The 12,390-nt window shown below is 30.5% G+C and overlaps 1 protein-coding gene and 1 long non-coding RNA gene across 2 annotated transcripts; one reads left to right on the top strand and one right to left on the bottom strand.

Moving 5' to 3' along the window:
- The first annotated feature begins 1,883 nt into the window (after positions 1-1,883).
- Positions 1,884-3,043, top strand: LOC7470586 (protein OXIDATIVE STRESS 3). Its single transcript, XM_024607383.2, has 2 exons — positions 1,884-2,277; positions 2,434-3,043. The coding sequence occupies exons 1-2, from the start codon at positions 2,006-2,008 to the stop codon at positions 2,723-2,725; spliced, it is 564 nt and encodes a 187-aa protein (XP_024463151.1). The 5' UTR covers positions 1,884-2,005; the 3' UTR covers positions 2,726-3,043.
- A 3,707-nt stretch (positions 3,044-6,750) lies between these two features.
- On the bottom strand, positions 6,751-9,082 carry LOC127904901 (uncharacterized). The gene is made up of 2 exons (XR_008058332.1): positions 8,933-9,082; positions 6,751-8,768 (listed from the first exon to the last, which is right to left on the bottom strand). It is a non-coding gene; the product is annotated as an uncharacterized LOC127904901 (long non-coding RNA).
- Between the last annotated feature and the right edge of the window lie 3,308 nt (positions 9,083-12,390).

Below are 12,390 nucleotides of genomic sequence, written 5' to 3'. Positions count from 1 at the left end.
TATATAGGTTGTAAGAATGGGTCAATACACCTAGCCCAGTGAAGATCCAGGCCTTCTTGGGCTTGGAAACTCAAACTCACGCGTCTAGTTTTTATTTATTTTTTCAAATTCATATGGTCTAATTTTTATTTAAATTAGATCGGCAGCGCGTTGTCTGCTTTGGTAAATAACACGTCGTTTATCTACTATCTCTTCCGATTAATGAAGATGGCTTAAGTGACCATAAAATCAGGATCCAATTTTTTAACCTCAAAAACCCATATGCCAACCATTTCTTTTCACCAAAAAAAAAAAAAAAAAATCTCATGAATCTCTATAGCCTCATTTCTAACTACAAAACACATTCTAATTAGCCTAAAAACTTAAAATCATCAAATAAAAAAAAACTTGTTAAGCTTTGATTTATTTTTTTCATCATCATTAAAGGTGAAAATTACTCCTATTAAATCCGTCTCAAAATTGAATCCACATATACTAAAATCAAAGTTATTAGTGGTCGAAATTCAATCATCTAAGAGTTGTCCCTCCTCAAATTCTTTCAATGACTTTTCTCTCTTTTGTCTTAAAATTAGAGGGAGAAATTAAACAAATAAAGTTTGGGAGCTAAATAAAAAATCCAAAAAGGGGACTGAATGTAAAAAAAAAATTAAAAGACTAAAGTGTAGATGTATGTGCCTCTTATGCAATATACATGGGAAAAAGGCTATCAATTTTTGTCAATGTCAATGTTAGATCTTGTTCTTTTAATTTTGTTTTTTTACCATTCTTAAGAATTCTTTCATGTGAAATTGATATCTCATTTAATCTCAAAACAATCTTCAACACCTCAGACACATGATATTATGAAATACGAATAGAATGAAAAAAATTAGGATGATCACAACAAAACTTTTAAGAACCAAATTAAAAGAAACTAAAGTTAGATGAGTGAATTTAACCAAATATAAACTTTTAAGGGATTGAGGAAGGAAATTTGCCAAGTTAATAGTTCTATGAATAATGAAATGTGAGAAGATAAGACATGTTTAATTTACACATTAAAATGCTACTCTCTTTTAGTTTTTTTTGTCAATTTTTAATATGCAAAACAATTGAATCCTTTTTTTTTTTTTTTTTGTCTATTGTTTGCTTAATCACATAGAAATATCATTGAGCCAAAAAGTGATGATATGTATAGAATAGGAAAAAGGAAAACAACAGAAAAGAAGAAATACCATAACAATTTCCATATAAGCTGGAACCCGCTAGGAGGAAATATAAGAACAGAAATAGACTCTTATAATTACTATTCTCAAGGCAAGTGTCCAAGATATGGTTTAAATAAGCCCAGACGCAGACTAGAACAGTGCCTCTTTTAGCATCCAAACTCTGCTAATTCCTAAACCCTTTTTACCTAAAAAAACCAAACCCTAGCAAATACTACGGAAAAGAAAAGAAAACAGTAAACAAAGTGCTAGCAGTAGGGCCCTGGGTGCATTGGATGGTGACTCATGAATATGGATGATGGCTTCACAGCTATAATGCTTATCCTTTCCTTATAACAGTAGACAAGGTCAAGAAATCCAAACCATAAGAATAGATAATATCGAATCTAAGGATAAGGCAAATAAGAAAATATGTCACCATGACTTGGGAAAGTGACCTTACTGATCAAGAACACAAACCAAGTGCATGGATTCTTTGTGCAACTCAGGCCAAATGAGTTTTCAATCCATCTAATCGAAATTATTGTCGGAGGTCAAGTAATGGGCTTGTGACATGTGGAGTTATTATCCATAAAAATCATTAAAAGTTTATGCTACTCTCTGTCATTTTGGTTTCATTCCTCTTAAAGATTACCAACCTAATCCATGTATTATTTTGTGCATGTAATATTCTGTGTATGGATATAAGTTGTGCCTTCTAGAGAATGTCTCCAAGCTCATTATATGTCTGAGAAATACTGTGGTTTTGGGAACTACTTTATGCGCTTTATCCTTTGTCTTCTTCACAACTCTACTCGTCTATGGGTGAAGGTCAAGAAAAAAGGCTCCAATCTCCATGTACGGCACGAAGAAATGATGATAGCTATGAAAAACATAAGGATCAATGGGTGAACATGGAAGGTGGTGGTGGTGGTGAGGATGATTCCTACAACACATCTTCCCTAGATAATTCAAGTACTACTAATGGATCAACAACTTCTTCATTAGATATGGTGGATGATGCATGTTCATCCTCAAACTCTAATGGTCCTTTGTTTGAATTATCTGAGCTCCTGTCCCATCTGCCCATCAAGTAAGTACTTGTTTGATCATCTTATACAAGAATCTAACACAATTAATCCCAGCCCTTTTGTTTGGAGAAAATAATAGAAAGTACAGTTTTGTAAATTTTGATCTCTTTCTTGTCGAAACTCTCCTAAATCCTCTGGTCATGTTCTACTCTATGCAGGCGAGGATTATCTAAATATTATCAAGGCAAGTCCCAGTCTTTTACATCTCTATCTAGGGTAGCAAGCATTGAAGATCTTGCAAAGAACGAAACGCGTAATAGAAGGAAAGGGAAGGCATCTAAGAGTTATTTGAATGGTTTGGATCTTCACAAATCATACACACTTCCTAAGCCCATCATAGCGAAGAAGGTATCAAGAGGTTCTATGCCATCTTTATGTTTTCCAGGTAGAAGAGGCAGTTTCTTAAATAGTGCTAGGCCGCCTCCAATTCCACTGCACAAGAAGTTCTGATGTATAACTTCACAAGGTTGCTTGACTTGCTGTGTAGAACAAATTTTTTTTTGTGTGTAGAGATATTCATATATACTTCAAGGATAAAGCAATGAGAGAGGATATGTTAAATTGTAGATGATGGAAAATGACGAGAGATTTTATTTTCTGAAAGAACAGAAATGGAGACTTCCATTGACATAGTAGCTTAAATGTTCTTTCTTAGAAACAAGTTCTCCTAGGTTTAGATTTCTGTTTCTTTCAATCCTTCAGCACAAGGATAAGCATGGATGTCTTCTGAAAATCTTCCTTTGAAATTGAGTGATTTGTTAGTACTAATGGACAAAGGCCCATACTGCAACTTTATCTGAAACAAAATGCCCATCTGTACTCTTTTGTGTAGCATGCCAGGCCATTCCAAGCACTTTTCACGTTTCATATCCAGTCTTGTCTTCCACATGTGATCATGAAATAGGGAGACCTTAACAAAGTACCTCTTTAAGGGTTCTTTTACCATTGCATAATATCATTCATGTTCTTATTTTGCAATCTAGGTAATAGCAGGACACCAATCATGAGATGTAGTCTAATGACCCGCATTTCGTTCGTGAGTCGGGTGTTTTTTTTAATTTTTGAATGAAAAAATTGAATTGGTAGGTTTTTGAATGTGTTTTTTATATAAAAAAATTATAAATATGAATTGAAAAACTTATGCATACATTTAATTAAATAAATGAAGAACTATGTGTGTTAATAAATAAATTAAAAAGATCATTAATGATAACTAAAGATAAAACTAAAAAATTAAAAAAATAGATATAGATCAAGATATTTGACCTCGTAATAATTTGATCGGTTGTGTATAATTACTTTATTTATCAAAATCAATTTTTTATTTAATCAAATGATAATAGAAATAGAAACTCGTGAAATTGATTAAATAAAATACAAGGAAAAGAATATTATGTATGGATACACATATTAGAAATATTATCTAAAAATAAATATTTTAGTTTAAAAAATAAATTTCATTTATATAAAACTTAAAAATAAAATTTATAGATGAATTAAAATAATCTCTTTAAAAATTAAATACATACAAGATAATTAAAAAAGAAAAAGAAGCAATCCTTATTTAAAAAAAAAGCCAGATAAACAAAATAAAAAATCAGAGAGAAAGGGTATTAATTTAAATATAAATTAAAAAAAATATTAAAAAAACAAAATTAGAAAAAACAAAACATAAAAAAGAGGTCAGGTGCGTGGACCTTTATTTTTTTTTATTGCTAATGGGACAAACAACATGTTATCCACTCTCAATTGTTTTGAAAAAAATAAAGTCAGACAATGTATATATCATCTGCTTTTCCTTAAATTTCGATCACAGTGATAGGTGAAAAATCAGGGTTAATGGTTTTTTAACATAGAAAGCTATTGTGGACATAAAACACCTAAAAATACCTTAAGTACATTGATAAACTCATCAATGGCCTTAGAATCTAAAAACCATTCAAAAACTCGAAATCAAATCAAAACCAAAAAATTTTCTAAGCTTGGATCTGGTTTTTATGAAACTTGAAGGTTAAAAAACACCTAAATGGAACGTCCTTCACCAAATAAAACTCGTTAACATCAAAATCAATTATTTTGGCACCTAAAATTGATGTTAATGTTGATTTTTTTTCTCTACCACTGAAATATAACGATTCTCTCTCTCCTCTCTCAAATCATGGACTTAAAAATAAGAAAAATGAAGTTTTGGGCTAAAATTGATTTTATTTTGAAATTTTGGAAATTGGTGAGACCACAATATTTATAATTTGAAAAGTATGAGAACAATAATGAGCATTCCACCCAAAATTCAAAAAAGCCACCCATTTCCTTTGTTGTTTTCAATTTGATCCCCTGTCTTTTAATTTTACCATTCCTTAACAAATGAACATTAATTGACCTACAATTTGGTCCTATAAAGGTTAAAAAAAAAAAAAGGACAAAAAAATTATGAATAGTGAGTCCATGGTGTTTTATGAGGGGATCCACAGTACAATTTGCAAGTGAATCCCCAACGCCTTTCAGTGTTTATTATAACTAGTTGGTATATCCTTGATATATATACATATGAAAAACCCTAAACTAACTTAAATATCATTGGATTATTTTACAAGTAACACTTATTAGTTTAATATGTCATGTAGTTAATTGGTTGGTTACATGTGGTATTATTATATTCATGTAACTCCATATTTATTATTAATAAAGGTTTAATTTATCTTTAATATTCATATAATATTATATTAATGAATCTAATATTTGATTTATGAATCTAAAGTAAAGATAAAGTTCATGGAACAAAAATGCTTTGAAAATGAAATTATAAAGTTGTTATAATTATGATATTCTTATTGCATCAAAGCATTATTCCTAAAATGTTCATGGTCAATGCTCTTTTAAATATTGGATATTTATTATAGTCATAGAGACTGATACATATTATGTTCTTTTCTTTATGAAGGGAAGCAGTTATTCTCATAAGCTGAGGTATAAGAAATACCTAGAACTAATATGTAGGCGTTTGTTATAAAACATGTACACTAAGCTGACCCGTATGAGAATTGCATATGGAGATATCACTTGTGTTTATGGAAAGGCTTACGTGACGGTTGTGTAAGTGATTCTTAGACTTGAGATCACTAAGTTATCTTATATAAAAGTGTTATGTTTTGATCGTGTTACACGTTATCTTGGTAAAGGTAATAAATGAGCATACATTGGATGTAACATAAACTATATGAAGGTATTTGAGTGATCAAGAGAAGATTCATCACTTTAGGTGAATTAGAAAAAATATTTTATATGTTCTCAAATAGTATTGATTGTTAAATCCTTATGCAAGATGTAATGAAATTTGAAAAGAGTTTCAAATTTAAAAAGAGTTTCAAATATTATTTAAATGATTAATGACTATAATGTTATAAATAAATATGATTTGACTAAGATTTGAAAAGAGTTTCAAATCTTATTTAAATGATCAATTACTATAATGTTGCAAACAAATATGATTTGACATAGCAGACACACTTCATGCTAAAATATCTAAATTGGAACATTATTAATAAATAGATAATAATTACACTGAAAAACCGGTCACTAAAAGATTAAGTCAAACCACTTATGACTTTTCTAATATTTAGGGATCGTGACAAGTTGCTAGATGGTGCACTTGATCTTCAAATATAAATTAATCAATTATTGAATTGATAATAAATTAATTTTTTGATTTATTTAATTCTATTTATTTAGAATTATAATTTATATATGGGTCAATATATTAGGAACATAATGGGTCACACACATTAAGAACCATTAGTCAGAAATTAAACTAGAATAATTAATCAAATGTAACTTGATTGAAAATAATTTTAGAAATTAAGTACTACAATGTATTTAATTCAGAGATTATAATTCTAGTTCTAGAATAATCAAGTAGGGACTTGATTGATTAAATTTCTAAAATTATCTTTAAATAATATATGAATATTATTTAAGGGGTAAATAGATATTTTATCATTTATAGGGTTTTTAGGATTTTCTATAAATATAAAGTTATGCCTTTTATTTTTTAGAGATTGTCTATTAGATAAAAAAAAAAAGGTATGCAAGTTACATAATAAAGAGTTACCACCCTAGGCATAGCAATCTTTTTCTTCTAAATAGAGATATAAGAGATTTTTCATAGGTGGTTATATAGATTATTATTTGAGGCTAGACAATTAGATGATTTATGATTTACAATAACGTAACCTTTAAAAAATTATTTAAAACCTAAGAAAATCAATTTTTTAGATAAATAAATTAAAAGCTTTCAAATATTATTTTAAATTTATTATTTTAAGAATTTAAGTAACGAACAACACCCATCTTCTAGCCCATCACAATCCCCGATGAAAGCCCATTCTTTTCTCGCTTCATCATAATGCAAAAGCAGACACAATAAAAAAGAGTAAACAATAATTTAAAAGGACAAAAAGGATGATAGATTTATGCAGTTCTTAAAAATATATAAAAATCAATGCATTAATGATTTTTCAGGCATCTATTTGCATGCCATATATTGGTGGCAAGTGTCAATGTTCTTTTCAGCTATTCCAACGTTGGCACTTGTTCAATCAACATGCGAAAATATGTGATGTGAAATAGCCAAACATTTAATTAAAAATCAACTAACAATATTAAAGAAAGAACTGATGTTGTCCCAGACCTGCTTCTTCACGATTTTCTTCTCAGTGGTGAATCTTCCATATGAGGAGGAGGGGGATCCATGGTGGAGATCTCTGAGAAAGCTGGCTGCACATGAACAGGAACTGAGTGAGTCATGGTGACCATCCCCTTCTCCATAGAAACAGAACGGATGCTGATTACTTCACTTTCTGTCATCCTGGTTTCCATACCACAGCTCCTAAGAGAGCTGATCTCTCCCACCTCAAATTCACCAAGAAACACAACTGATGGCACTCGACACTCGTCTTTGGTATGTTACTTTGTATTTTTCTTCCATTGAATTAATTAGCAGAATTTGTAAATGGCACAATATTCTCCACGTTCTTATCTGCTTCCGAAGCAAACATTGGGAGGCATTTCTCTACTACAACAGGCTCAAAACTAGGTTGAACAACTGGAGAAGAATCCTTTTGGGCATTTCTCTTCCTCTTAAAGTGAAAAGCCAACGTCAAACAAGCAATAACTAAAAACAAAGTGGAGAACACAACCACGGCACAAGAATAGATATGTGAATCTGACAGTATTCGGCTTGATCACCAGTGGTATTCCAACCGCTACCGATTCCGCCATCAACCACTTCTTTTGTGACAGGCTCATTTGCAACCTCATTTTCTTTTTCAAAATTCTCTGGAATGCTAGATGGCATAGCCAGAGAATAATCCCCGTCATTTATGAATGGACTTCCAGACATTGTTGTAGGTTCTGTTATCTGCAATTCATGATTCATTGCAACCTCATTCATCAGACACCTCTCCTGCTTTCACCATTTCAGGTGCATGTTCTCCAGCTTGTGTCTCTACCACGCTGCCCAACTTGGCAATTTCACCTTTCTCTTCATGCTCTATATATAATCTCCTTAACCTCAGTTTCTCCACCTTCACCAAACCCTTCTATTGTTTCCTTCTCTTCAGCTTCAACAATCTTTAAAACTTCACTTTCTCCATTTTGTTTCTCTACAGCTTCATCCAACTCATCATCGTATTCGTCTTCTCCCATCACTTCATAATCCATCATCTCTTCTTCATCAATTCCAGCACCATTTTGAACCAAGGTATAGTTTCTATTTCCAGACTCAAGATATCCTTCACGAACCCATATACATGATCTTGAACCATGTGAAAACCATTCTTGGGGTTGCCAAAAGCTTGCATGACAGGTGAAGGTGTAGGAGATTTCATTGAAGGAATATACGAGGTAGAAAGCACCAAAACAACCAACAAAAGCAAAATCTTCAGAACTCCTTTTAAACTCTAGCATCTTTCCTCTTCTACCTCCTTAAAAATCTCTTCATTTTCCCTTCCACTCATCTTCTTGAGTAGCACATCAGCCAAAGAAGTACCTAAATCATCTTCAACATCTTTGTCGTTTTTTTATTCTAAAGAACCCCTACGACAAGTACTTGTCTCCTCTCTAGCCTCATTTTCTCTTCGGAGAAAGATATCCCGGTGACGATTAGGCTTATATCTGAGAAAAGGCCTTGGAGAGATGTAACTGGTTAATGGGTCATAAGGCCTTGACGACAGATGATCAAGAAGAACATTTTCCCCATATTCAGCAAATTCAATGCTGGAAATGGTTTTCGAACCAAAAGTTGGGGTCTTTTGGAGATGGGTATCAAGAGATCCATTACTTTCAGCTAAGATTTTCCTTCTTGGAGGGTTAGCTTTTGAAGCTGCAGATATTGTTGGTGACATGAAATGCTTCGTTGCTGTTGTTGTTAGTGGTTTCTTTGGGTTTTGCACATTTAAACTCCTTCCTTGATAGCTCTGATCATTCTCATCTGTACCTGTGACACAAAAAAAAAAAAAAAACTTTCTTGGTACAAATAATAAAAACGGAATTTCTCCTAATTATCGTTTGGTTTCTGGGAAAAAGAAAGAAAATCCTTAACTTTTTATTATTTCTTTAATTCTTGGCACTGAACAGAAAAGAGAAGGGCAAGAAATATACCTTTGAGAAAGAAAGGCGTTTGTTATGAGTTGATGAAACACTCTTATTATCGGAACCATCCATTTCTTTGACCTTCTGAAACGAAATCAATTACTATTATTTCGTAGTCTCTGTAGGCAGTTTTAGAGGGAGAAAATGGGGTGCTGTGAATGAATGAAGGACAGGGAAGGGAAGTGATCAGGTGACCGTTGGAAATGGATTATATTTGAAATTTGAATGCTTGTTTTTTTTACCGCTGTTTTTAAGAAAAGGGTATTAACAGATCAACTGTTTGCCCAAGTGGCAAGGCTTGGGCCTAATTACATATTGCAGCGCCCTCAAGAATCCAATATTATAATACTAATAAAATAATTGTTTTTTTTTTAAGATTTTATTTAAAAATATATTAAATAATAGTTTTTATTATTTATTTTTCACATCAATACACAAAAATAATTTTAAAATATCAAAAAATTAATCTAAAGCATTAATATGAAAATGGCATGTCAAAAATAAATAATAAAAACTATTATTTTAATATATTTTTAAATAAAAAAAATATTTCAAAAGCGTTTTTAAAAAATTTAAAATTTTTTTATTTTTTTTGCTTCAAATTAATAAATTTTTAATATTTTTAGATCATTTTTATATACTGATGTAAAAAATAATTTTTAAAACATAAAAAAATATTATTTTAAAATATTTTTAAATAAAAAATATTTTAAAAAATAATAACAACAGCATCCTCGAAACAACCTTTGACAAAACAAAAGATGGTCACGAGAGCACCAAAAAGCCGGTGGGCAGTGATTATATATTAATTCACAGGTCGTGATTAGTGCTTATTAAGACATGGGGAAGGGGAAGAAACCCACTTTAGCCACCAATCATAATTCCAAGTCGTGATTAGTGCTTAAATAAATAAATAAAGTAAGTAGTAAGTACATCCTCAAAATGGCCAAAGCCACATTCCAAGAAGGTTAGGTTTTTTCCATCCAAAACAACAATAATGTCATCCGAAGATTGGAACCTTGGAGCTCAGATGTTGACTTGACTGAACAACACTTGCACAATCTCTTCTCCACACATTTCTCAAGATTCCAAGTTCCGTTTAAGATAGAAGAAACCACCACCACCACCACCCACCTATAATCGATGCCGCCACACTTTCGAGGCAAGATGGCTGTTGAAATCATTTTCTTAATTTCTTTTTTTAATTGTTTTTTAAAACATTTTTTTATTTTTTAATATTATTATATTAAAACTGTCTAAAACATTAAAAATAAATTAATTTAAAATAAATTTTAAAAAATACTTTTCGAACAAAAGGCATCGGAGCTCAACCGAGCTCAACCAAATACATTGCAGCTATGGTCCCGACAAAACTGAATTTCTCAATTATTTCAATTAATTTTTCCAAACTGAAAAGTTTTTTTTTAAAAAAAATAATTTTCATGAAAAATGAATTTTTAAAAATAAATTACTTCTAATTATTTTTTTAAGTTTTACCTTGTATAATTGATCTATAAACACAATTGTAAGACATTCCACATCAATTTTAGAATATGTGCGCTTAATCGGATGCTAAATATATATTTTTATCGAAGGATTTAGGGACATCAATTACTGGGTTCTATTTCGGCCGTGTCTCACGGCGCCTATGGTACAAGACGACACCTTTATTAGTGGTGGAGGCATGTTTTATTGACATTGGTAAGTGTACCCAGTCACCTTACTCGCGGTTCGTTGCAGGGCAAATCAAATGTTAATTTGTTACGTAAAAAAAAAAAAGAATATGAAGGCAATGTTAGTATTTTTTTTACATCAAGAAATATTATAAATCTTAAACAAAAATTCAATACGATTGTTGTTTAATAAAATGAATTGATAATTATATATAAATTGACATATTCTTGTGCTGCATGCTACTATTTAATTTTTATCATTTCATTAAATGTTAATATTTTTTAACCAAAATAATAATTCATACTTCATTGAAACAAAGTTTTAGCTAATTAAAATAAGAAAAAAATATTTATTTCTCCAATCTAAATACTATTTCTCTATTAATGATTCTTTTGATTTTTTAACGAATATATATATTTTTTAAATTGCAAGCATTGTTTTCTAAAAAAAAACTCATCATGGTCTTAAAAGCAAATTTAAAAAATAAAATAAAATCTTAAAATGTTTGTATATGATTAAAGATAAAAACAAATCGATAAATGTTGTCACATGTGGACGTGCGGCATGAGCGACATCGTGGGGGTCAAGAAGTCGTCACCTAGTTGTTTGGTTCAGGGTTGTTAGGAAACCCGGGTATACTGGTCTTATAAAAAATTCTAGGGTAAAAAACTGGTTATGGTTAGGAAATGTATTAACCCCCTGACGTATCTTACCTGAGGTAAGCTGTATTGTGTGGTCTTCATGTGGTTCAAGGTTTTGATAGGTTCTTAACTGATGGTCAGTCTATGGCTTAAAAAAATTACTTTCATGAATAAATCTAGCATTTTAAAATTATTATAGACTCGTATGCTCAGATAAATTCTTATAAAAAAAATTCATGTAAGTGCCCTAACATGATTTAACTATCATGGGAGACAAAAGAGTTTTCAACTACTCATGTACTGTGGTGAGAAATATTCCCAATTAGAATTGGTGAATATTCAGAATATGTTGAGAATTTTTTTACCAACTTTTAGTATTTAACATCAGTCTACTTGTAAGTCTAGCATTTATACCAGAAATATTAACAATTAATTCTCATGAATTAAAGTTTTTAAGGGGGTTATTGAAATATTGACCAAGTTTTCATGGATTTAATAAACTATTTATTAAATCTAAAAATGCATGCAAAGATATTTTTTGTGTAAATTAAAACAATGCTAAAACTCAATAGATATTTTATTTTTTCAAAATATGATATTTTATTATTTTTAAAAGACTTGGTCGTATTTTAATACCAAATCCGTATCTTATAGTACAAGTATATAGTCCTGATATTAAATAAGATTGTTGGAAAAAGGTATCAAGGACCACAAATAATTTTTGCTTGGTCTTTAAATTGTTTGGAATTTCTTTGAAATTTATTTGGGATCTATTTGGTAAAAAGCATTTTTATTAAAAAAAAAAAAAAAAACAAAGCAGTCAAAATAAGACTAAGGGTGTGTTTGTCAAATAACCCCTTAGGCCAAAACCATTTCATAAAAATATTAGCAAACCAAACAGGTCTTTACCAAGTGACGTGATTATGACTCGACCAGGTCGACCTGAAAACATCAATTCAACCATGGACTAAACTAAAAAACCAAGGTTTAACCCAAAACTAAACCAAAACAAAGATTTAAACCAAAATAAAATCAAAACTAAAAAAACACAAAAATCATAAAAATTTCTTACAAAAACATATCAAACACCAAGAAAATAAAGAACAAGCAATGAAGAACATTCAAAATCAACCCAGCAACATAAACATCAAA

The sequence above is a fragment of the Populus trichocarpa genome, chromosome 1 (assembly GCF_000002775.5).
Source record: "Populus trichocarpa isolate Nisqually-1 chromosome 1, P.trichocarpa_v4.1, whole genome shotgun sequence".
Classification (NCBI taxonomy): domain Eukaryota; kingdom Viridiplantae; phylum Streptophyta; class Magnoliopsida; order Malpighiales; family Salicaceae; genus Populus; species Populus trichocarpa.
The sequence above is the reverse complement of the archived record's forward strand: the minus strand, read 5'-3'. Positions and strand labels throughout refer to the sequence as shown.